This window comes from Schistocerca gregaria, chromosome X (assembly GCF_023897955.1).
Source record: "Schistocerca gregaria isolate iqSchGreg1 chromosome X, iqSchGreg1.2, whole genome shotgun sequence".
NCBI lineage: Eukaryota > Metazoa > Arthropoda > Insecta > Orthoptera > Acrididae > Schistocerca > Schistocerca gregaria.
The window spans coordinates 703,093,677-703,120,725 of record NC_064931.1 but is presented as its reverse complement, the minus strand read 5'-3'; the positions used below and the strand labels follow the sequence as shown (position 1 = coordinate 703,120,725).

Sequence of the window (27,049 nt, the reverse complement as noted above, 5' to 3'; positions counted from 1 at the left end):
TCTATTTCCTCTATCACTCCTACTTGGTACAGAACCTATGCCGACTAGCAAGACTCAAGTATTGGTCAAATGAGGGTTTCGTGAGCTACCACCTCTGTTGTCAGACTAAATTTTCTGAGGATTCTTCCAGTGAATCTAAGTCTGGTATGTGATTTTCCTGCAGTTAGTTTTATGTGGTCATTCTGCTTTAAATCATTCCGTATGCATTCTCCTAAATATTTCATGAAAGTAACTGCATCCAGTGATTTTGCAGCAATTGTGTAATCATACAATAGTGGGTCTTTTTGTTTATGTTATATGCAGTATGTTGCATTGGTTTATGTTGACAGACAATTGCTACTCCTCACACCAAGTGTCAGTCATCTGCAGGTCTTCCTCCATTTCACTACAATTTTCAAGCTCGGTGACTCCTCTGTATACGACAGCACCATCCGCAAAAAGCCTCGTGGAACTTCTGATGTCTACTGTATCATATAACTAATGATCCTATAACACTCCCTTGGGTACACCTGCACTTATTTTTATGGCTGAAGACTTCTCTGCATTGGAAATAACGTGCTATGTTCTATTTGCTAGAAACTCTTCAATGCAGTCACTGAGTCGGTCTGATACACCGTGAGCTTGTATTTTGTTTATTAGGCAGTGATGTGGAACTTTACTGAATGCCCTGTGGAAGTTAAGGAACATTACATCTACTTAAGTGTCGATATCTTCCCCCTCCTGGATCTCACGGACAAACAGAACGAGCTGGACTGAAAACTATCATTGTTTTCAGAACCCAAAATTCCTACAGAGGAGATCTTCAGTCTCCAGAAATGTTATAATGTGTGAGCATAAAATATGTTTCAAAATTTTACAACCAACCGAAATCAGAGATAGAGAGGCTTATAGTTTTATCCATACGTTCAACAACCCTTCTTGAAAACAGGAATGACCTGTGCTTATTTCCAGTCCAGTCCAATCCAATCCAATCATTAGGAACTGTTCACTCCTCCAGAGACTTACAGTACACTGCTTCTAGAAGATGGGCAAGGTCTTTATAATCTATGCAGAATCATGCTGCTATCATATCAGGTCTAGTGGCTTTCCCTCTGTTGAGTCATTTCAGTTGCTTTTCTCACCCATGGTCACTTATTTCTATAACAGCTGTTTTTTATTCATGCAACAATTTGAAGGAGGCATTACAGATAATCTTCTGTGAAATAGTTTCAGAAAAAGACATTTTGTATTTCAGCCTCTTTTGTGTCATTCTCCATTTCAGTGCCTTTATGGTCACCGAGTGTCAGGACAGATACCATTCATTCATTTACTGAGCTAATATATGACCAAAACTAATAACGATTTTCTGTCAAGTCAGTAGAGAGAATTTGACTTTTTGAAATCACTGAATACGTCATGAGTGGCTCTCCTTACACTAATTTGGCTTCATTTAGTTTTTGTTTGCCTGTGAGAATTTGGCTACGTTTAAATTTGTTGTGAAGTTCTCTTTGCTTTCGTAACAGCTCTGTAAGACAACTGTCAAACCGTGATAGGTCTTTTCCATTCTTCACAACTTTGTTCAGCATGTGTCTAAAGTGTATTGTACAATGCGTTTGAACTTGGTCCATAGATATGCAATGTTGTTAGTGGTGGGGATGAAATTTTCATGGTGACTGCTCAGGTGATCTGAAACCTGTTTCTTGTCTAAATAGGGATACCTCACTACCTTTCTTTCTATCCCTGTTTACAGCCATATTCAGTGATGCTGTAATGGACTTACAATAACTGATTCCCTGTTCTACAGTGACAGAGTCTAAAACTTTGGTTCTGTTTGTTATCAGCAGATATAAGATATTACCTTTACAAATCGGTTCTCTTATTAAATAGTTAAAAATAATTTTTGGATAAGGCATTTAGTAATAAGTATCCCTGGCATAGAGAAACAGCTGAAAGAATTGAAAACAGATAAGTTGCCAGGTCCAAAGGGATTCCCAGCTCAGTTTTACAAAGAGTACTCTATGGCATTGACCCCTTACTTAGCTTGAATTTATCACGAATCTCTCACCCAGTGCAGAGTCCCAAGAGAGTGCAATAAAGTGCAAGTGACTCCAGTATGTAAGAAGGGTAAAAGAATGGACCCGCAAAAGTACAGACCGATATCTTTTAACTGCGGTTTTTTGCAGATTCCTTGAATATGTTCTTAGTTTGACTGTAATAAATGTACTTGAGAGGGTAAAGCTTTTGCCCACAAATCAGCATGGTTTTAGAAAGCATCGCTTGTACAAAACTCAGCTTGCCCTTTTCTCACATGAGGACCAGAGAACCATGGATGAAGGGCGACAGGCACAATCCGTATTCCAAGATTTCTGTAAAGCATTTGACATGACGCTACACTGTCAACTGTTAACAAAGGTACAGTTGTACATAATAGATCAGCAGGTATGAGTGCGACTCGAAGTGTTTTTAAGCAACAGAACCCTGTATGTTGTCTTTGATGATGAGTGTTCAAGTGGTATGATGAATGGCAGCTAGCTCTAAATGCAGAAAAATGTAAGTTAATGCAAATTAATAAGAGAAACAAACTTGTAATGTTTGAATACAGTGTGCTGCTTGACACAGTCACATCGATTAAATATCTAGGCATAATGCTGCAAATGCATATGAAATGGAACGAGCATGTAAGGATTGCAGTAGGAAAGGTGAAAGGCAGACTTCAATTTATTGTGAGAGTTTTAGGAAAATGTGCATTTGTAAAGAAGACCTCATATAGGACTCTATTATGACCTGTTCTTCAATACTGCTAGAGTGTTTGGGATCTCACCAGATCATATTAAAGGAAGACAACAAAGCAGTTTAGAAGCGGGCAGCTAAATTTGTTACCAGTAGGTTTGAACTACACGCAAGTATTACAAAGAAATTCTGGGAATTCAAATGTGAATCTCTGGAGGGAAGGTGATGCTCTTTTTGAGGAGCACTATAGAGAAAATTTTTAGAACCAGCATTTGAAGCTGACTGCAGAAAAATTCTACTGCCACCAATGTATATTTCACATAAGGTCCATGAGGATAATTTTGGCTCTGACCGAGACATATAGATAGTACTTTTTTCCTTGCTGATTTGCGAGTGGAACAGGAAAGGAAATGATTACTAGTGGTATAAGATACAGTCCACCATGCATCATGTGTGGTATCTTGCGGAATATGTATGTAGATGTAGATCAATTTCACACAATTCCCTGTCCCTGCTATCTGCCCTAATCACTGAAGTCTCCCAGTTTATAGCTGGTAAGTAGGCATCACGACTTAATACTATAACATTACCAGGAAATTTACATGAAATATTCTTCAAGTTTCCCCTCAAATATCCCGCCACTACTGCTTACTGCTCCTGATGCAAGGCATCTATAAACAATAGCATGGTTGATCCACCTTTAGCACCACCCAAATTATCTTCTCCCAAATCATTTTGCATTCACAATCTGTACTAATCTCACTATCCCCCCCCTACAAACACACCCCCGCCAACAGCATTCAACCTGTGTTTTCCATGTACATTCAGTCAGATATAGGATTTCATTGCTACTGACGTCTGGTTTCAGCTAGCTCTCTATATCCCTATAACTCTGTGGGCATTGTTACTGTTTATAAATTAGACTATTTCCAGGGCCTTTCTATAGGTTCTCCTGCAGTTAGCTAATACTATAGTAACATTTTCTTTTTCCAAACTCCTATGATGAATGCTATCTTGTCTGGAATCACAACCTGTGTGTAGTGCACACCTGACCTACTAAGAGGGGTCGTACAGTTTTCCACCTGCATCCAAGATTGTTACAGAATCATCTGAGCAAATGGTTTAAGTCTACCACTCAGCTCCAAATCAAAGGACCAGGATCAGTTCTAGAAATGATGCTACAAAATAGTAGTTCTGCTTCCATCACACAAATGAGGCTGGCTGTCTTCACCAAAACCAGCCAGCCACTTGTAGGAACCAAGAATGGCCTCTAAGCCCAGGCATCATTCATACTGATGTGAGCGTTGATTGGCAGCCAGGAACACCCAGCATGCTCAGTCACTGCCAGCAAAACCCTTCCACAGTTTTGATGAGCCGGCCTCCCTTCCCCCCCCCCCCCCCCCCCCCCTTTTCTAAATCAAAAAAACATAGTGAACAGTGGCTTTACTTCTTGGCATGCTTGCTATTTCCGTGAGGGGCTCCATTGTCCATCTAACATTGAAACTCCCACTGACAAGCAGTCCTACCCTCTGCACTTTTTGGATGTTTCAGTAAGATCGCCAACAGCTGCAATAGCCAAGGTGCCCAGTGCTGGATCAGAAGTACTTTCAGCAGTGGATAGTATCTCAAACCTATTTTAAGATATAAGGGGACAGCTATGTGGCCAGTCCCACTTTCATTTTTCTGCTCAGAGATTCACGACCCAGCCACTGTTTCCCAGCCACAACACGCAAGTTGAAAGGTACAATGGCATCAGGGATTGCAGGCGACACTGTAGACCCCATAGGAACCAAACCAAGTGTCTCAAGTGCCCCAACGCCATCACAGCCCAGGGGAGCAGTCTAAGCCTGTCGACCATGGTCAACACAGCTTCCAGCTGTTTATAGACAATGGCCAATTCCCCCTGCATCCATACACAATACGTTAATTCACAATCCATCTCTAATTGGTTTTGGTCTGACGCCAGATAGTGGACACTAACCCAAGAAGTTAAACTCACTTTACACAAAAACTATGGAAACTATTTACAACAAAATAAATAGCATTGCTAAAAAAGATAAATATACAGCTACTTTCCACTTCTACTCAGAAGCACGTAAGAATACCTACAAACTAAAAGGTGTAAACAATCTCTGTACAAACAGTTGGTGGCAGCGGCTGCTGCTGCTGCTGCTGCTGCTGCTGCTGCTGCTGTGATGATGATGATGATGATGATGATGATGATGATGATGATGATGATGATTATCACCATTCTGATTGTAGAATTATGTAAAATAAATGACAGAAAATGACTAGAAGAGTGGTGAGATACATGCACTTGCAAACATTGGCAGCAGAAATCACAAACAGGATTCAAGTCCTGAGCAGTACATACAACCTCCTCCTCCTCCTCCCCCCCCCCCTTTCCCTATCTGGAAAAACAATTCTTTAATTCATCATCTGTGTGATGGTCTTACACATTTCTGTACTATCCAACATGAAACACATCCATCAGGTATGGCAGTGTGCAATTTCTTTGTCACAGGTGGTGCAATGATAGTTTGGCTAGAAATCGCGGAGGGTAACCGACAATAGCTGGTCTATGTAAAACTGGTAGCTACCTGTAACCATGAGTGGCGACAGCTTTTGCCATTAGGCTAACCATTTGGGATGATTGTGAAGTGGAACTCTCAATTTCACAGTCTGAATGAAATTATTTCCTAGTTCAAGAAAACTACTTGCAGCAATATATCATTCTTTTTCCAGTTGTAGAAAAGATTCTCTGTTCTAATAAATTAGTCATCTGATATATCATACCATTACTGTTTATTCTTGAACTGTGAAATTATACCCTCATTATAGAAAGTAAAGTATGACAATGAGCATGAACCACAAGTTTTGCTGTTGCTAATAACATGAACAATTCGAAGAGATTTTGGGATCACAGCTGGTCATCGTAAACTTCACTGCATGATTTTCAACTGGTCACTTACCAGTCATCTTCAGGTGAGCCATCAAAGACTGATGAAGACATTCTCTGCTCCACCATATATAACGCCCTGTGATAGTATTGCCATGCATGCGTCAGAATCACGGTGACAGAAGGAACAGACTGCCCAGCAGGAGCATCCTCACTAGTGAAACTGCAAGGAGTCTTCAGCATTGCCACACAACACAGTCATCGGAGTATCCTGGCATCTTTGTCTGGAGCAAATCTCGGAGACAACGGGATCCCATGCATTATCCAGCTGGTAGGCAGTGTCCTGGTTCATTAGATTTTCCGCAATGCGTATTTTGACAGGTTCTTTTATAATGGAGCCCCAAAGAAATGTTTCCGTGGCCAAAATTGTTTTGTCATACTCCATTGAATGTCTGCTGGAGAGACAATTTTCCGCAATTGGAGACTTGCTGTGATGCAGAACACGAGTGCAATGTTTATCTTCTGTGCAATATTCTTCCATTGTGCATGTTGTGTGTCCTATATAGGCTCTACCACACTGGAAAGGTATTTTGTAAATTCCCACCTTCCGCGATAACAAATTATTCTTCACTGGTCCCAGCAGGTCAGAAACCTTAGATGGTGGCAGAAAATCACTTTCATGAGAAAATTACTAAGGATTCTTGCTGTTTTGAAGGATATAGTTTCCAGTGAATGGAAGAAAAGCTAGGGACTTTGATGGTGCATTCTCTCATTTGTCCACTTCTCGGTCCTTGGTTTTAGCTGAAAATGCCTTGTTAATTTGCCAGATTGAGTATTCATTGTCTCTGAAACTGTTCATAAATATGCAAGCTCTTTAGGTAAACTATGTGCATCTGAGACTGTATGGGCCCTATGTACAATGGTTTTGAGCACACTCATGGTTTGGAAGGATGATGGCAACTTGAAGAGTGCAAGTACAAATCAGTATGAGTGGACATACAGTAAACAAAGTTTCCCACAGAACCATCACACTTCCGTCTAACCAAAACATCCAGGAATGGGAGACAACCATTGTTCTCTAATTCCATAGTAAATTGAATGTCCTCATGAATGGAGTTAAGATTATGTAAAAGCTCCATTACTTATCTTGTATGTGGGGCCACACTAAGCTGATTCAAGTGCTCTTTCCTGAAAATTCCCCAAAAAATATTAGACACCAGTGGAGACTGGTGGCTAACTTTTTAATTGAGGATTTTGAGGAAAAGGTACTTGAATCAGTGGTTCTTAAACCAACTGTTTTATGGAGGTATATGGATGATACTTCCATAGTGTGGCTCGACAGAGAAGATAAGTTAATGGAGATTTTACATCATCTTAACTCCATTCATGAGAACATTTGATTTACTATGGAATTAGAGATCAGTGGTTGTCTCCCATTCCTGGACGTTTTTGCCTAGACCGAAGAGTGACGGCTCTGTGGGACACATAGTTTACCTGAAGTCTACTCACACTTATTTGTACTTGCGCTCTTCAAGTTGCCATCACTCATACCAAACCATGAGTGTACTCAAAATCCTTGTACCCAGAGCCCATACAGTGTCTGATGCAGATAGTTTACTTAAAGAGCTTGCACATTTATGGACAGCTTCAGAGACAGTGCATACCTGACCTAGCAAATTAACAGGGCATTTTCAGTCAAAACTGAGAAGTGGATAAAAAGAAGAATGCGCCAGCAAAGTCCCTGCCTTCTCATCCCTTCATTGGAAAAATTTCCTTCAAAATAATTTGAATCCTAAGTAATGTTCACATGAAAGTGATTTTCTGCCCATCACCTAAGATTTCAGACCTGCTGGGATCAGTGAAGGACAATTTGTTATTGCGGAATGCGGGAATTTACAAAATACCTTGCCAGTGTGGTTGGGCCTGTATAGGACAAACACCACGTGCAGCGGAAGAACGTTGCACAGAAAATAAACGTTTCGCTCACCTTCTGCAACCCAGCAAGTCTGCAGTTATGGAACATTTTATCTTCAGTGGACATTGAATGGAGTACGACAAAACATTAATTTTGGCCACAGCAACATCTCTTTGGGACTCTGTTATAAAAGAATCAATTGAAATATGCATGACGGGAAATCTAATGAACTGGGACAGTGGCTACCAGCTGGATAATGCATTGAATTCTGTCGTCTCCGAGCTTTGCTCTAGATGAAAATGCCAGAATACTCAGATGACTGCGCCGAGCGACAGTGCCATGGACAGCTGATCCTTGCAGTTCCACCAGCGAAAGTGCTGCCTCCGAGTGGTGTGGTCCTTCTGTCATCGTGACTCTGATGCAAATGTGGCAATACTATCAGCATGCTATATAAGGGGGAACAGAGAATATATTATTTGTCAGTCTTTGGTGGCCCACCTGAAGATGATTGAAGTGTCCAGTTGAAATATCTTGGAGTGAAGTTTATGCTGACAGGCTGCAATCCCAAAATCTCTTGGATCATTTAATTTGCTGGGATGATTTTAATTTCATGTGTAACTGCTTGTCATTCATGCTCAGCCATTTCAGAAATGCTTCCGACCTGGTCTGAAAACCCATGACAATGCCCGTTTGGATCTCGGATAAATATCTCTCCATTTCCTCATTATGACAACAACTGCACTGTTTTCTGTACCCCCACCCCAACACACTTTATCTACTCTGCACTGCTAGTGCTGCCATCTGTTGGTGGATGTTGCATGTTGACATCAAACATAGGCATTGGTCACATCGATGTGACTGGACCATATAATTCTGTTCAGAGCATTCTTTAGTATTAATTTGTTCTGATATCATTACAAAAGTAGAGTTTAGCCATTCTGTTGGGATGGTACAAAAGGAGCAACAATCGCCATTAACATTCAAAATGGATAATAACTGATCTTGAACAGGTTCTTGACTTTAATTTTACCTGCATGACAGTAACAGTTGAAATGATTATATTACTGTGAAGAACAGGGCAACAGGAGAGAACCCCATCAATTCCCTAATAGAAATTAACAGAAATCCAGGAGACATTTAGTGGTCCCTGTGTTCCTTTATAAAATCTTTGGGAATCAGGAAGAAGCATAACAGAAGTGTGTGTGTGTGTGTGTGTGTGTGTGTGTGTGTGTGTGTGTGTGTGTAACCTAAATGGTGATTTCAACCTTCTTGGAGAGGGAGGGGCGTGTGTGTGTGTGTGTGGGGGGGGGGGGGGGGGGGGTTTGACCACTCACTATCACCTTGATAGAATAACAACACAGTCCGAGTACTCTATAACAGCATCCAGATTTGTCACACTATATAATACATTCTACAGCTTGAAAGCATATTATTAACAATCAGTTTGCATGTTTTAATTTTCTGTTCCATTTAGTTGAAGTTATTTTTCTTTTGTGCCTTTTTCCACCATTTGATGAATCAGCCTACTAATTCTAAGGTATGTTTTAAAATTTTGTGAGATGTTTTTCCTGATCTCCCAATAGGTCACATCTACCATGAAGGTGTAGCTGAACTTGTAACAGTATCAGGCGAAGTGAAAGAAAGATCTTGTGACTCATTGATTATGTGTATTGTTACAACACTGAACCAAGGCTTAAGAAATGGTGGGGGAATTGGTGACATCTTACGAGCTCCAAGCAGTACTGTAAGTTGAACATTTACATTTCTTTTGCAAATGACATTCAGAAACGGTCACATTTAAATTACAAAAGGAGTAATGCTTTGTATTCTGTTTCAGGAACCTCTGTTTGTGGCAAGAGTCGTGTATGATCTTCTATTTTACTTCATTGTTATTATTATAGTGTTGAACCTGATCTTTGGTGTTATTATTGATACTTTTGCCGACCTCAGAAGTGAGAAACAACAAAAGGAGCTAATACTTAAAGACACTTGTTTTATATGTGGTAAGTGTGAATTTATATAGTTTCTAATATGTATTAGAAATGTGCTGTTGGAATCATATAATTAAATATTAAGTGGCATTAGTAGCTTCCATCTCACCTATGTGATTAGACTGAACATAATTTTCAAGCTAAGGGCAATTAGTTTGGTTTGTTACTAGGAATTATTATCCTAATGTGACACCCTATTCTGACAAATGACTTTCAACTTGTACTGTATCCCACTACACTTTATTGTGAAACACATTTGATCAACTAATTTTGTTGGTAAAGTCTTGAATCAACAGAATATATACTTTTTATAGCTTTCTGAGAAAAACTCAACCATTAGAATTCTTCATATCTCTGTATTATTTTATGTGTTGGCTCATAACGAAACAAGCAACTGGACGGTACTTTGGACTGCTATGTGTGCATGTGATTTGAGACTTTATCGGAGATGATATTACTGCTCAGGACAGTCACAGAAGTGTTTTTCCAGTTATGTTGATGCATTTATCTGACACTTCAGTCATTTATACTTTATAACATTATTCATATTGGATGTAAATTTTGTGCTTTTCACAGCTTTTTGTCTTTGTGTCTTTCCTTCTAACACTGCGCAGTTCCTATTCAGTTGTTTATTGTTTAAAAGTGACTCATTGAACTGCTCAAAATCAATGCCTGTTACTTTCATTAGTGCAATAGCCAGTGTTAAATCATATTAATATATTGCTACACCCATACATATAGTCCCTTAAAAATAAATCATTTCATCTGTCAACTGTGGGCTTACAGTAGAATCTCGCTAATCTGCCCTCACTGGGACTGGGAGCATAGTCAGAGTGCAAAAAAGGCCGGATTACGCGGTCAACACTTATATTGACCCATAACATCACAATACAGTAAATAAAAACTTTAATTTTCAACTGGAAAGACTGTCTGAAATATTGTTCCATGTTAAAAATAGTAAAAAAGATGAAAAGAAAAAGTCAACATGCCAAAAAATCTTAACATAAAAGCGAAGTGTACAGTAGTGTCTGTATTGTAAATACATCTGTATCATACAGTAAGATGATGTTACTGTAAGTGAAAGTTTAACAACTGTGCATACCTTATTACAGTACTGGATTGGCACACAACTAATTTTTCATATAACTGTTTAAAACATAAAAAATCACCTGGTAAAAAATGTTCTGTTCTTAAACCGGATTAAAAAAGAATGTAATGTTCTTTTCCTCAACAGTTGACAGTCTTGATTTTGCCATGATGATCTGCCGTTTCCTAATCCTCAAAATGTTTACTGGAAGAGGTGTAGTACTTTCGTCAATGCATTGAAGGACTTTATCAAATGCATTCACCTGTATGTCGTACTTGAGCTGAGTCAAGATGTAGTTTCAGTATCTTCATTATCTTTCTCATTCTAATGAGCTGTTAAGAGTTACAGATTCAGTGTTTGCTCATCTGTTCATTCTCCTTCCGTTGTGCAGTTAACTTCAGCTGTAGGTATCCACTCATATCAGTGGGCTCAAAGTCCAGTTCTAAAGTTTGCAAAACTCTCACAATCGCTGGAGTGTCTACTCCTTGCCTTTCATCACTTATTGCATGACCTGTTTCACCTTAATTCTCTTCACTTATTTCTTGTGATTTTTCTTCTTTGTTTTCGTTCATTTTTGGCCACAGTTTGCACAAAGATTTTTTGAACATTGATGCCGGCATTTCTTCCCAAACATCAACAATTGTACAATTTACATCTTTTATATTTATGCTTCCATGTTGTGTCCTCTCTAAAATAAGTCCAATGTATTATCAACAACAGTGCCTCTTCAGCCACTCAGTGATCCCCTGGTTTATGAGATGAATTAAACATGTTACATTGGCAAGAAGTAAAGTTCTATTTCATCTTTTTCAAGTTCTCCTTCAGAATGATGAGATGTCTCATTGTTGAGTGTAAATATCGCATGTTTAAGGTGGTTTTTTTTTTCTTTTTAGGTGTTTTGTAATGACAGGAATAAACTAATCATAAAATCATTTGCTAAAGAGGCTGGATTCCATCTATGTTGACATCTGGTTAGGATAATACGCAGGTCGTGATCCCTTATTAATGTTTTTGATAGCCCTTGGTTTTCCTTCCTTCCGATGACAAACAATGGCGTCCTGTGATTGCTATTATCATTACTACTGAGATCAGTAGGTGCATTTTCTCCAGCAAGAGTTCTTGTAGGGACCATTTTGTAATTTAAGCCATACTCGCCATTGTTATAAAATTGATCATAGGTCAGCTTAAACTGTTTAACTAAGATCTTTTTATTACATTTTCCTCTAGTCATTTAAGTCTCATTTTTATCTATGATAATGATGGAATCTGAAGAAATGAATTACAATTTGTGCTACAGCCAGAACCTGCACCTGGGTCTCCTTGCTTACTAGACAGGAATGCTAACCATTACACCACTGCAGCACTGTGCTTAACATTGCTGCATGGACTATCCAAGTCCAATGCCCTCCCCAACACAAACTTTAATTCATAAGTTTAGCTTATTTTCCTCTTCTTAATTAAGTTTTCAAATTTTGGAACAAATTCATTTGCAGCTGTTTCAGCAGCAGACAACTTCTCATGGATATAATTACTGTATTTTTCGAATGCCATGTCATTTTTTCCACCAATGTAGCCAGCCTTCACTAGTTGTAAGTTATTGATTTTCATTTTCTTTATCCAATTTTTCATACAAATCAATGCCTTTTCTTTTATATGTCCAGACAATGGAGTTGTTCTTCTTTTCTGCTGCTCAAATCATACGATCAAGGCATTGTCTAGAATTTCACTTTTAGGCCTCTAGAAAATTTTGCGTATTTTCAATCCGTCTAATCATCAATTGTCATTGTACAGTTTTCCTTTTTTTCTAATACATGTCTAGTTCCATAGGACCAAATTGAGGAGCAAATCTCCAACATCATAGAACTTATCAGTACATGAAATTACAACCTATAAGTAATAACATAGAAAATAAAATGTTTCAGCCCTCCAAAAAAAAAAAATAAATAAATAAATAAATAAATAAAAAAGATCCATAAGTTTATGTAAATTCAATCAACATCATAACACAGGAATCAGCTTAATTTTTCAAGGAACTTCCCGACAGAATAGAAGGAGTTATACATGAGGGAACTCTTCAGTTTCAATTTGAAAGTGTGTGGATTACTGCTGAGATCTATGAATTCTTATGATAGCCTATTGAAAATGAATGCAGCAGTATACTTCATGCCTCTCTCCAGAAATTTTGTAGGCACTTGTCATAGCGTGGCATAAGTTTTTGTAAGTCTTCTTCATTGAAGGTTGCCACCTATGTATTCAACCATGTGCTAACATGTTCTTTCAGCTCGTCATCATTGTTGAAGTGTTGACTACCAAGGACAGATTTTAGGTGTAAGAAGAGATGAAAGTTGCTAGGAGCAAGGTCCAGGCTGTACGGAGGATGATCAAACGCGTCCCAATGAAATTCCCATAAGAGTTGTTTGGTCACATTCGCTGTGTGAGGTCAGGCATTATCGTGGAAAAAAACACCACCTTTTCACAGTAATCCTCGGTGCTTGTTATGTTTTGTGTGGTGCAATTTCTTAATGGTCTCGCAGTAACCATGTTCATTGATTGTTTGGCCTCGTGGTAAGAAATCAATCAGCAAAATGCCTTTTCTGTCCCAAAAAACAGTGCACAGACTTTTTGAGGTGTCAAGATTTGCTTAGGCTTAACCTTCGTTGGGGTTGAAGTGTGCCTCCATTCCATTGATTGCCATTTTGTTTGAGGGGTGTCGTACGATACCCAAGTTTCATCCCCCAATACTATCCAAGAAAGAAAACCATTGCCTTCTCCATTGCAGTGTGTCAAAAGCTGAAGAGCACTGCCCATCTGTTGTTTTTTGTGTTGTTCAGTAAGAATTTTTGGTGCCCAACTTGAGCAAAGTTTTCGAAATTTCAGGTTTTCAGTAACAATTTCATGAATTAGTGATCGTGAGATTTGTGGAACTTCCATACAAGGGCACTAGGTGTAAACGTATGGTTGTGTTTAATCTTCTCTTCAATTGTGTGAACCTGTTCATTAGTAACCACAGACGGGGGTTCACTTCATTCTTCATCGTGCACTTTATCACGTTCTTCATTGAACAGTCTGACCCATCCTCTAACCATTGAATCACTCATAGCATTTTGTCTGTAAACCTCATACCAATGAATTTCCTTTGGTTTAACTTTCTTTGCATTTAGAAAGCGAATCACAGATCTGATATCACACACGACGGCATTTTCAATTACAGCTGACATTATAAAGAAGCACTACGAAGCACACATTGGCAGCAGTGATCTGAAAATGCCATACTTGTCGTCTCCTTGAGTCAGTGTAACTGCCACGCATCCTCGGAACTGCGCTCGTAGTGCTGTCATGGATAGAAATAGAAATGGAACTTACTTTGTGGACGAGCCTTGTATATATTGAGTGGCCAATGTCAAAACACACAGACTAATGCACAGACAAGAGGCCTGTGAACTTAACACCAATTATTACCCAAACCACCCATTTCTGAGCCAAAAATATCATGTGAAAAGTGGAAGAGTTACCCAAAATATAATACCATATGGCAAAAGTGAATGAAAATAAGCAAAGTAGATTACTTTATCATGTCTAACTATCACCTATTTCAGATACTGTTCAAATAGTAAAAATGGCTGTATTAAGTCTTTAAACAAGATCCTAAACATGGGCTTTCCACGACAGTTTACAATCTATCTGAACACCTAGAAATTTGAACTGTCCAGTTTCAAAAAAATGGTTCAAATGACTCTAATCACTATGGGACTTAACATCTGAGGTCATCAGTCCCCTAGACTTATAACTACTTCAACCTAACCAACCTAACAACATCACACACATCCACGCCTGAGGCAGGATTCGAACCTGCGACCGTAGCAGCAGCGCGGTTCCAGACTGAAGTGCCTAGAACCACTTGGCCACAGGGGCCGGCTGTTCAGTTTCACTAATCATATGCCCATTCTGTGAAATTAGAATGTTCGGTTTTGTTGAATTTTGTGTTAAAAACTGTAAAAACTGAGTCTTACTGTGATTTAGCATTAGTTTTTTTTCTATAAGCCATGAACTTACGTCTTGAACTGCACTATTTGAAACAGTGCCAACATTGCACACAGAATTGTTTACTACCAGGCTAGTGTCATCAGCAAACAGAAATATTTTAGAATCACCTGTAATACTAGAGGGCATATCACTTAAATAAATAAGAAACAGGAGTGGCCCCAGCACTGATCCCTGCCCCCCCCCCCCCCCACACACACATTTAACTGTGCCTCACATAGACCCCACATCAAAGCCATTCTCAGCAATGTGGAGAATGACCTTTTGCTGTCTGTTATGAAAGTAAGAGGTGAACCAATTGTGAGCTACTCCCGATATTCCATAATTGCCCAACTTCTGGAACAATATTTTGTGATATACACAATCAGATGCCTTGGTTAAATCTATTGGTCGGCCGCAGTGGTCTCGCGGTTCTAGGCGCGCAGTCCGGAACCATGCGACTGCTACGGTCTCAGGTTCGAATCCTACGTCGGGCATGGATGTGTGTGATGTCCTTAGGTTAGTTAGATTTAAGTAGTTCTAAGTGCTAGGGGACTGATGACCTCAGCTGTTAAGTCCCATAGTGCTCAGAGCCATTTGAACCATTTTTTTGGTTAAATCAAAAAAGATGTTTTGTGTCCTAAACTTTTTATTGTCTCCATCCAGTACCTCACAGAGAAAAGAGAACATAGCGTTTTCAGTTGTTAAACCACTTCTAAAACTGAACTGAATATTTGACAGAAAATTATGTGAAATAAAATGATTAATTCTCCTTACATAAACAGCCTTTTCAGTAACTTTAGCAAACACTGGTGGCATAGAAATAGGTCTAAAATTGTCTACATTATCCCTTTCTCCCATTTTATAAAGTGGCTTTACTACTGAGCACTTTAATTGTTCAGGAAATTGGCCATCCTTAAAAGAAAAATTACAAATACGGCTAAGTACAGGGTTAACAGCAGCAGCACAGTACTTTAGTATACTGCTAGTTACTCCATCATATCCCTGAGAGTCCTTAGTCTTCAGTGATTTACTTATTGACTCAGTCTCCCCAGTACTGGTATCACAGAAGAGTATTTCAGACATCAGTCGCAGGAAGGCATTTTCCAAAAGCATTACATGATTCCCTGTAGAAACAAAGTTTTTATATATGTCACCAGCAATACTCAGAAAGTGATTGTTAAATACTGTACATATGTCTGACTTACCAGTAACAGAAATATTTTTTGCAACAAACTGACTTTATATCATTGACCTTGTGCTGCTGACCACACTTTTCATTTGCGACTGACCATATGGTTTTAATTTTATCCTGTGAATTAGCTATTTTATTTGCATACCACATTCTTTTTGCCTTCATAATGACATATTTAAGCACCATACAATACTATTTGTAATGGGCTATTGTAGCTGGATTATGACTACTTCTAACATTTTCATGTAATTCTCAATTTGTTCTAAATGATATCTTTATCGCACCATTTGGGCACTCAGGCTGCCGTTTACCGCTAGTACCCTGTTTAGAATGTTCTAATGGAGAGGAACTTTCCACGAACATGCGAAATGTGTTAAGGAAAGCATTATATTTGTCATCTATGTTATCAGCACTATAAACATCCTGCCACTCTTGTTCCTATAAACAAGTTTAAAAAACCTTTTTGTTGCCCTTGGATTAGCTTTTCTACATAGTTTGTAATTATATATAGCATTTGTTTGAGTGCAAAAACCATTTAGTGTTAAAATTTGTGCATCGTGTTCTGAAAGACCAGTCACCCTTTTACTAACAGAATGCCCATCTAGTAATGAAGACTGAATAAAAATGTTGTCTATGGTTATGCTGCTGTTCCCCTGCAACCTGGTCGGAAAAACACAATCTGCATCAGATCATAGAAGTTTAGGAGAACTACCAACTTCCTTTTCTTTGCACAATCACATACAAAATATTGAAGTCCCCACACTAATTTTTGGTGTTTCCTATAAAGTGAACCAAGAACCCTCTTTAGCTTGAGCAGAAATGCTCTGAAGTCAGAGTTATGGGACCTATAAATAACAATAATTAGAAGTTTAGTTTCACTTAATTCAATGCCCCTGCACAACATTCAAATACCTATTAGTGCAGTGCCGTGATACGTCTACAGGCTCAAATAGAATACTGTTTTTTTACATAAATGGCTACTCCCCCACTTTGCTAGGAACTACTTGAAAAACAGACAGCTAATCTGTATCCTGTTAAAGGAAGCCTCAGAATTGTCAAATTATTTAAGTGTTGCTCTGTTATACCAATAATCTCAGAGTCAACATCTAGAAGCAGTTCACTAACTTTATCTCCCTAATACCTTTTATATGTTGATGAAAGATGCCAATTCCTTCACTACTTGGATACCTGACCTCCTTTGAAGATGATTCCTTTGTTAGAGGGACTTTGTTTAAGCAGAGATGCCTATCACCTGACTTCAGTCTAAGAAAGGTGCTGCTCTAACACGAACTACTACGGGAGTTTTTCCTTGAATGATCCCACAACTGCCCACTAGACTGTCACCTATATTCTTTGCCAGCTTCCCCTTCTCATACCTCTTGAGTGCAGGCCATGCTTAGTGGAACCTGATATATTGATAGACCCAACTGGCACCACTGCAATGAGAGCCATGCCCTCTGCCATCAGTGCCTTCTCCAGCCCCATGTTAACACACCTAACAGCTGCATTAAGATAGACCAGTCATGACACTGAAACAATTGCATGAAGCACACATTAGTGCCACCAGTTTGAGTAGTTACCTTTACCAGGTTACCTCCTACAGCATACTGCCTGTCCCCATCCAGACTGTTCCCAGCTCTCCCCACAATCAGTACCTGATCCTCTTTCATAAAATTCCTGCATAACTCCTCTACACTAACTGTCGCCTGAGCCAACCCTGCACTAGGCTTCACAATGCTGGTGCCCTGGTGCTCACTCCTCAACACTTTCTGCAGCTGCTGGCCCACACCTCTGCCATGCGAACTTCCTAGTAGCAGAACCTCCTCCTCCTCCTCCTCCTCCTCCTCCTCCTCCTCCTCCTCCCCCCCCCCCCCTCTTGTTAGAATTTACAACTAACTTAGATTACCTAAGTGCTGAGGACGGCTGCACCTTTCCTACACATATAACTACAAGAGGCTCTCTCCACTAAACTCTGACAGTTTTCTCAACTCTTGTTGTTATGTCAACCCCTACTTCACTTGCAATGTTTTGAAGAGACTTGCCTTTATTAAACCTTTCAAGGACTTTCAGTTTCTCCACTAAAAACAGTGTCAAACATTTACATTTAGTTGGTACCATAATTTAGTTTGACACACTTTAGTATATACGAAGAACACTGACACTAATTTATAAAAGAAATGAGTGAACAGTAATGCTTATTGATCGAGTTAGAAACAAGTTATTTCATACTGAAACTGATCCAACTACTGCACCTATCAGCGGTCAACTGCCTACTTCTCCATATCGCAGATGATGAGTCACCGACAATTCCAAAACTGACTGCAGTGGCGGGCCATGCATGCAAATGAACACCAGAAATGGGATGGTCAGACTAAGTGGGCAGTCGGCTTATTCGAGGTCACATTAGTGAGGTTCTGCTGTACTTACTAATGTGCTATTTTTCTTTATTTGTAATCTAAACCATGCTTTCAGTAATTTTCATTCCTGTTACTATGAGCCTCACTCTGAATATATACCTGATCTGGATTTCAACAAAAAAATAAAATGAAAAGAGGACTGTTGTTATTTTTGGCTTTGAGTTCCTCATATTTATAATTTCTTTGCTGTGATTATTTAATTGCAGTAAATGTGGTAGAGATACCAAGACTTCACTCGACCAGTTAAATAATCTGCCTGGCTGCTGCTTTGTCAAAATATTATGGAGTTTTTGTAACTGAAGTAGTCATGATGCTCAGGAGGCATATTGACAAAAATGAATGTTAATACATTCCATGCAATATTTATGTATTTTATCACAGTTTCTGATATCAGTTATCTCTCTTCCACCAACAGGACTTAACAGAACTGCATTTGATAATAAGACAGTGAGTTTTGAAGAACACATAAAATGTGAGCACAACATGTGGCATTACCTTTATTTCATAGTTCTGGTTAAAGTGAAAGATCCAACAGAATTTACTGGTCCAGAGAGTTATGTTTATGCTATGGTGAAAGTAAGTACTTAAACGTTAAAATAAGTATATGTTCGATATCGTCTACCTTACTGTAGTAATTAGCAAGGATGTCAAAGGAACTTAGCATGCAAAACCCAGATTTCTCTCCTTGTTCACAATATTCACTAGGCTATGTGAGTAGTGCTGATACTGTCTCACACTATTAGTTCATGACCAAGACTTTTTATATTGTGCATGATACTCTGCCGTCATTCAGAAGTATCTGCTGAGTTTGATAAACAAAAGATAATTTATCACAGAATCGCACTTTGTTATCTCATGATGTATAATCTGATGGCAAGATGGTAAAGCCTTGTCCACCAAAAAAATAGGTGAGTCTTCAAGTCCAGTTTGTCACATATTAAACTTTTCTTTTTTTACAGTTCAGTATGCCTTCTTCCTGTTTCCATGCTTGATCTGTGTTCAGTTTTTGACAGGCTATCCACTGGGCCGTCTTACCACTAAATCCGATAGGGGTGTGAGGGGGAGTTTCCCTTGTAATTACAAATTTCATTGTGAATTTGTAGTATTTTTTATTTTGGTGCCTTCATTGAGATTTACATCAAGTGACCACGTGTCAGTCTGGAATGCAGCACTACTGTGTCATCTCAAACCAGGGCTGTACCAAGTGGTGGCAAGATAGGCCTTCTATGAGGGTGCAAGCATAGAGTGGGTGTAAATAGTGAGTGTGGAGGGAGGGGGGGGGGGGGGGGGGGAGCGGCAAGAAAGAAAGGAAGAAAGACAGTTTAAGAATTAACTGGGAGAGGTACGCGAGTTTTCCTACACTTCATGATCTTGTATTCTACCTCTGATAAGCCACCTTCTCCTCAGCTCAGTACTGTAAATGCACACTGTTGTCACAGTGTCAATTCTGCAATGTAGCTTCATAAAGAGAGGACTACAACCAAAAATATATTTATTGCTGACATGTTTCGTGTCGCAGTATTGCACTCGGTTCACACAACTTACTCTTGTTTGACAGTGGAGTTCTTGTTGCTACTTTGCTATTGTATTGTAGATCAGTATTACAGGAGCTGTTTGTCATTATGCAAATAGACAGCTATACTCTGTTCCTCTCAGTTGAACCCTGATGTTAACAAATGTATGCTCTACCACTGGTGATCAGCTGCATTGTGAAAGCACCTGGTGTCATAAGACGTCATCGTAAGTCATTAGAAAACTGAAGGAACTTAGTGGAAAAAATATTTCAGAAGCTCAGCAGTAATGACTTGGGCATTCAGACTTGTTGTGGCCAAGGCTTTGCTAATGATTCAAGCATTGGCAGGAAAATATGAAGATATTCAAGCAAATATATGCTGGAAAAACCATCTGGCAAATTTATGCCTTGCTTGCAAACAAGCCATAGAAATATTTGTTTTAATGATCACATTTTTTTGAAAATGTGGTGCAGTACTTTGAATACATCGGCAGCTTTACTTTGAGATTGAGGCTTCCCTTGATTTGCTTAAGATGGCTCTCAAGAGACACTACGATGTAAGATGATCTTCTAGGCATCGAGTTTTTGCAGCTCTTCACAAGAACTTACAGTCTGTACGCAAGTCTGCACAGAATATAAGAATATAGACAAATGGACCACTGAAACAGCAATGGATATGGGTCCTTCTCAGAGAAATTGCTTACAAATTTCTTTGGAGATGTAGTCTTATGTATTTATGAAACTGAACTGTACCAACAAATCTCTGCAAGATAACAGTGCAACCCTTCATGTGTCATAGAGATTGCAAGCTGGTATTGTGAAAAATATTAAACAACTACATGAAGAAAGAGTGCAGAAGTATGTAGCCAAAGGAGAAGATGTTTATGATTCTGTATCCACCCAAAACAATTTTTCTGTTACAAGGTTGAGAGAGGTGAAGAGAGTGACTGAATGTGAAGCACACTTGATCTGTGCCAAGAAGCTATTTTAAACTTGAGTGCTTCAAGAATTTGATAGAATAGTAACTGAAATGGAAAACAGACCTCCCCTATTTCACATCACTTCATGTTACTTCAATTTGCTATCAGGCTGCATCTTAATACAAAGCTCTGTATTCTATCTTGAAAAAAGTGCTGCTGATTTTGATGCCAAATAATGCAGAGCTATTGATACAGTGAAGGTAGTTAACAAAATAGCTGCTATCAAGTTCCAGGTGTGGGAACTGATGAAGATCGTTGTCACAGCATACCATTTGATGTAGGTGTTTTGAAGGTTTTTTCGTAGTATGTGGTTCTGGTGACTGTAGCATCTTGTTAATGCAGTTTCAGCAAATTAAAAATGATAAAATATTGCATAAGGTAAAGTATGAAAGAAAGGAAGCTCTCAAGTTTAGCTAGTGTGACAATAGAATATGTCACAACTGCCAAACTTGACTACAGTGATAGGCAAAGTAAAATTATAATAAAAACAATCCCTAAAAAAGAGAGCTTTCTTAACTTTGTATTGTAACCCATTTTTTCTTCTATTTCTAATTAATTTTTTCTTCTATTAATAATTTATGAAGAATAAGTAGAATATATTCATTATTATGCATCGTACTAAAACCAATGTACAGTAGTTGCCGTAAACGAGATATAGATTTTTTTTTAACTTTCCAGTTTTTAGAGAGCTTATACAATTTATTATTCATTTACTAGAGTGATACATTTAATTTGTTGTGTGCATTATTTTTCATAAATATAGTTTACTTAGGTAAAATTTTTCAATAATGCTCCTTTTATTAAACCTACATGCAGAGTTATAAACTTTGCTAAATCTGTGTAGAAAAAAATTCCAGAAAAGTAGTTTTACTACACAGCTTGATGTGTTGCCCCTTCTAATAACTTGTGGAAATGCCTATGTTTTCATTACAATTGCTGATATTCTTAAATCCTCAACTACTGCATCTTGAAATAAAGTTCAGAAAAACCGCGTAAGTCATGTTAATGAGGACTTCTTCACCATTGAAGCTCAGTACTGGAATCTGGAATCTTTGACATTTTCAGCTCTTTACTAAATAATGGAAAACTTGCCTTCTGAACACAAGCCAGCAGATACTGTGAAGCATAGTATAGTTGCCCTCATCCCTCCCACCTAGAAGACACGAGGCTTCCATCCATACCGGTTTAGATGTACAAATAGTAACAAAACTTCCAAACAATTTGCAGTTCTAAATTACTTAATTTTTTAAAAAATATTTGTAACTATCATGATCATCATTCATCAGTTAGGCAGACATTGGCTAACACATCATTTCATTAAAGTGATATGTTATACTGCCACATAAACCCCCTACCCCCTTAGGCAAATGATGTCACCACTATTATAAAATATACATCCATAATATTTTTAAGTATAAAATCCCATCATTAATATAAAAAAATCAAATTCAGAGAAACTAGTTCTTTTTAAGTTTGCAACTATTGGACTTCAGTGAAAGATATTAATCCTAATCTCTCTACTAAGTATCAGCTTGTATAATTCTACTTTGAATTCATGAAATATGTCATAACTCAAACTTGGCTTATCCATAATCATTTTGTACATTGTCTTAATTCGTTGCCTGTATAGACTACCTTACTCTCCAGTTTCACAGCTAATTAAGAATTAGCATTTCTCGTGTAGTTATTTTCAAGGAACATCCAATAATTATCACTTCCTGTTCTGAATTTTATGTGCTTAACTTTGTTTGGAAGCTGCCTGTGTACTGTTATCTCTATGGCACTCCTGTTAAAACAGGTTTCAATTTCTCGATAAGAGATGATTTTCCACGGTGGAAAGGGGGAAGGAGGAGAATAGACATGGTACTCCTGATGAAAAGGAAAGAAAGGAAAAGTAAGACTAGGAATGTTAGAACCAGAGAAAGAAAAATGACAAAGCCCAAACACATACACCTATCCCCTACCCACTCCCCACGCCCCACTCCCCACTCCCTTCCCCCTTCCTTTCCTAAGGAGCCACGCCTGGTGTGTATTCCACTGGTGGGCCAGAGGATGAGGATCTCTGCCAATCCTACAGAATCAACACCTCTGGCTTCACGCCCATAAGCCCCAAAAATTGGTTCTAACACCCTGCTATTGAATGTCTGTGGAGAGAGTAGCAACACAAGTAGTAACATCCATACTGTTAACAGATTAAACTACTAAAGCAAAATTATGACTCGTAATATATACCCTGTACTTGGTTTTTACTTCCTTCAATTAACATTGGTTAGGTAAATACCTATGCTATTTACAAATGAGTTAAGCTAACATCTCCTAAAAAATATGCACAAACCCAACCATAAAACTAAGTAGATTATCAAACAGTACAAATTCCCCCTGCACAAAATCGTAGCAATCATTGTCGCTACCATTCATTAGAAAGTACATTGATACTCATCAGATTGTCATCTAATAAATCATATATACAAAACACTTACAAAATATATTGCCATAATGATTACAGCACATATACTCATTCATTGTATCACTGCCCTTAAGCAATAGCACTTTCAGGACCAATAGTAACCTTTTGTAGTACTATACTCCCCTACATATTATTACCTGCATTAAGAACAGTACACAAGGCTGAGATAACTTCATCCTTATTATTCATCTATTAATACAGTATAATAACTGGACCACTATAGCTCGGATAGGTTCCTCTATTTTGCAGCTTTGGAGTATGCCTCAAAACCAACAATATTCTGCTTCTCTAGAAACCAAGAAGTACGCCTCCTTCCTTATAGGTCCATTTGCTAACTACCTACCAGTCTTCACAATGATAGTGTCTCTAGATATAAGAGACAATCAAATAAAAATGAGGCACATGGAAAAATAATAAGTAAGCTGTTTGTTAATTTAAAAACAATCACCATAATTGTTAATAAATTTATCCCAGTGTCAGTCACGGTAGTCAATGCATTCATGAAAAAATGTTTGCGGTTGCCCGTGGGACCGTGATTGTATCCAGGTGTGCACCTCTTCATCCAAAGCAAGTTGATGGCTATGAATGTGGACTGGCCAAATGTTGCCGAGGTTGTTTCAACCTCACTGCCAAAGTTTCACTGCGAAATGCTTACACATCTTCCATACAGTCCCTATCTCACCTCGTAATGTAACTCCTCTGCTAAAGTAGACATTGTAGCTTGTAACTGTGATGTTCTGTTATTAATTTCTATTTTTTTTTATCAGGTCCCTTATGTGTTCATTTAATTTCTGACTCTGCAATACTTTCAACAAGTGTTTTTACAAATTTAACACCTTACACCTTGATGTTTGCATTTAATTTAGCCGTATTTGCATCTAGCATAAAAATTTGGGTATGAACATTGGACTACATCTTGTCACCTTGAGCCTTTATATCGGCATTAGCCAAGGACCTTTGATACTTGTGTTCAACTCATTTACTTTAGTATCTAGTTGCTTACTAAATTGCTTGCTCCAACTTTTCACAGTCTCCTTAAACTGTTGCCCCATGCTTCTGGTCAGTAAAGGTATACAGTGAAAGCGATACTAAGTTAATGACAGACTTTCTCCTACCAATAACTGTTAAAGTGTGGATGACTTCATTAAAAACTTTTTGAAAAACAAAATTGAAAAAATGGGGTGATTTTGATAAAGTCCATTGTACTCAGTAGAGCAGCTCGCTGTGTCATGATGTTACTGGAATCGTGCCACTGCAACTCAGTGAAATTGCACTACCATTGGTAGGTGTTCAGCTGACATTGCTACTTCCCACTGCTGTAGCATAGATTTGGAATAGCTGAAACAGTTGCAGTTCTTCGAAGAGTCGGCTGCCTATCTTCTGAGTCATAGACTTTAATAAGATGAATTGTTGTCAATTGATTTAATTATTATTCACCAACAAATTAATTCTTGTGAATACTGTTAATCCTTCTCGGATGTAATTATTGAAGCACTTGAATATAATGTTTCTGCTGTTGACCACATTGTTAAAGACGATGACAACAGCACTATTCGTCAGTAAATTTTTCCCTAAAAACTGTTAATTTCTTCTTGGTCAGCTTTTAATATATTATTTTTGCCAAAATTTTATTTATTCTCACCATGGAATTTATTCTTGGTCCTGCACTAGGGCGCCAGAATGAATTGTTACCCACTCTGGTACTTTGCAGAAATTTGTAGACCCAGATTACAAGTGCTGTTATTCGCCAATTCTGAACTGCTGCCTCTTGAAATAAAGTTCAGACAGACAGTGTAACTCTCAATAATGTGGACTACTACTCCGTTGCAGCTGTATGATGGAATGTGAAAGCTTATAACATTACATTGCTTCTGTTTGACATTAACAAATAATGGTTCTGTATTAATCTGCCAGATAATTAAGCACCATCTGTTTCATGTGATGTCGACACTATTGTCACAGTGTATGCTTTTATTTGACCGCATGACCCATTTCTGTGAGCCAGAATGCCGTAGCACAGAATATCTGCCAAGAAAGCAGGCACCACAAAGTGTAGTATAGCTGCCCTCGCCATCCCACCTCGAAGACACGATGTGTCCATCTGTACCTGTTTAGGTGCACAAACATTAAAAACACTTCCAAACAGTTTGCAGTTCTAAAATACTTAAGTAAAAAAGAACTTTCAACTGTTGCAATCATCATTCGCTGACTAGACCGATGTTGGGTAACATGTCACTTTACCAAAGTGATATTTATGCCACGAGTTTTTGCAGCTCTGCCAGAGGTGCAAAATAAGATCATTGTCTCATAATATTAATTTTCAAAATTTACCTGTTTCTTGTCTTTTTCTGTATTCATTTTTTTTTTAAATTCTGTTTGGGACTGCTTGCAAATTAAGACTTTACAAACCTTCTGTTTATTTTTATGTACAATTATTTTGATCATTCTAGCAATGTGGACATGCGTGTTCATAAAGTATATGAATATAGTAACTGAAATAAAATATCATAAATGAAGGATTTGTTACACACATCGTACTACGCTATTTCAAGACCAGTTTATTTTCCATTAATATTTGTACTTCATGTATTTCATCCATCCAGTGGTAATATGAGGATCCTGCTCCTCTGTCATTTTCCTAAATTTAGTGTAATGAAGTTAATATTGGAGTTAACTTACATCACCATCACCAGTGGCCTCAGAAGTGGGTTACAGTGTAGTTGCTCAATTGAATTTTATCTTTTAGCTAGTCAAGAAATTTGCGTCTTCGTGCCAGCTGCTATTCCCTATCAGTATTAATTAAAGTGTCTGTTCACATACCTAGCTGGCAGGAGGAAGAATGATAGCTTATGTCTGGAGTGTCTGTTACACTCAATGTACAGTCACAGAGTACATTGACTTCATTGGTGAATTCTCGATTGTTCTGGAATATATTTCACTCCTAGCAAACTGTGCTTCAGTACATATTTTTTATACGTTTTTATTTGCAGAATGAATCTTTCACTCTCCAGTGGACTGTGAACGATTTTGAAACTTCCTGCCAGATTAAATTTGTATTCCCAGCCAGTACTTGAAACCAGAATCTTTTCTTTCCGGGCTGTGCTCTTATTAACTGAGGTATCTTGGCATGACTCTCAGACTTGCCCTCACGGCTCTATTTCTGACAGTACCTCCCTCCTTCGTTCCAGACTTCACAGAAGTTCTACTACTACCTTGTGGGAGTATCATGTTTAGAAGAAGGGATATTGCAGATAAATGGCTCAGACATAGTCTAGGAGATGGTTTCCAGAATGAATCTTTCACTTTGCTGTGGAGTGTGCAGTTTTTTTGAAACTACCTGGACTGTGTACCAAAATAGGACTCAATCCAACAAAGTATGTAGCAGAACATCTTTGAAGGTACTTGTGGAAGTAAAACTGTAAGGGCTGGCTGTGTGTGGTGCTTGTACAACTCAGTCAATAAGAACATAACCCATGAAAGGTGAGGTATAGGGTTCGAATCTCAATCTGGCACACAGTTTTAATCTGCAAAGAAGTTTCAAGCTTTCATCTGTGTAAAGAATGCAGTTGCCAACAAGTCCATGTTTTCCTCAGTAACTACAGAGTTAATTCAGGTACTTATATATTCAGTCACCCAACTTAATTTGAAATATGTGATTTAAAGGTCACAAGATGGATAACTGTTCGAGAATTTTGGAAGGAGGCTATTGTTTGCACATTTTGGTGAATATGAATCTCAACATTTTATCTCAGGTCTGTCATCCCCATCACAACCGTGTGTGTGCAGTGTAGATCGATTGGTATTTTGCAAAGATCTCAATTTTTTTCTGTTGTAGATATTTGTATTGGTTACCATA

General features: G+C 38.3%; 1 protein-coding gene across 5 annotated transcripts in view; it reads left to right on the top strand.

Moving 5' to 3' along the window:
• The window catches only part of LOC126297631 (inositol 1,4,5-trisphosphate receptor), a 353,953-nt gene that overhangs the window by 319,702 nt on the left and 7,202 nt on the right, over positions 1-27,049 (top strand). For all 5 annotated transcript variants that reach the window (XM_049988649.1, XM_049988651.1, XM_049988652.1 and 2 more), the window contains 3 exons: positions 9,107-9,267; positions 9,361-9,526; positions 18,649-18,809. In XM_049988649.1, coding sequence (XP_049844606.1) covers positions 9,107-9,267; positions 9,361-9,526; positions 18,649-18,809 — 488 coding nt within the window. The remainder of the gene's footprint in view (positions 1-9,106; positions 9,268-9,360; positions 9,527-18,648; positions 18,810-27,049) is intronic.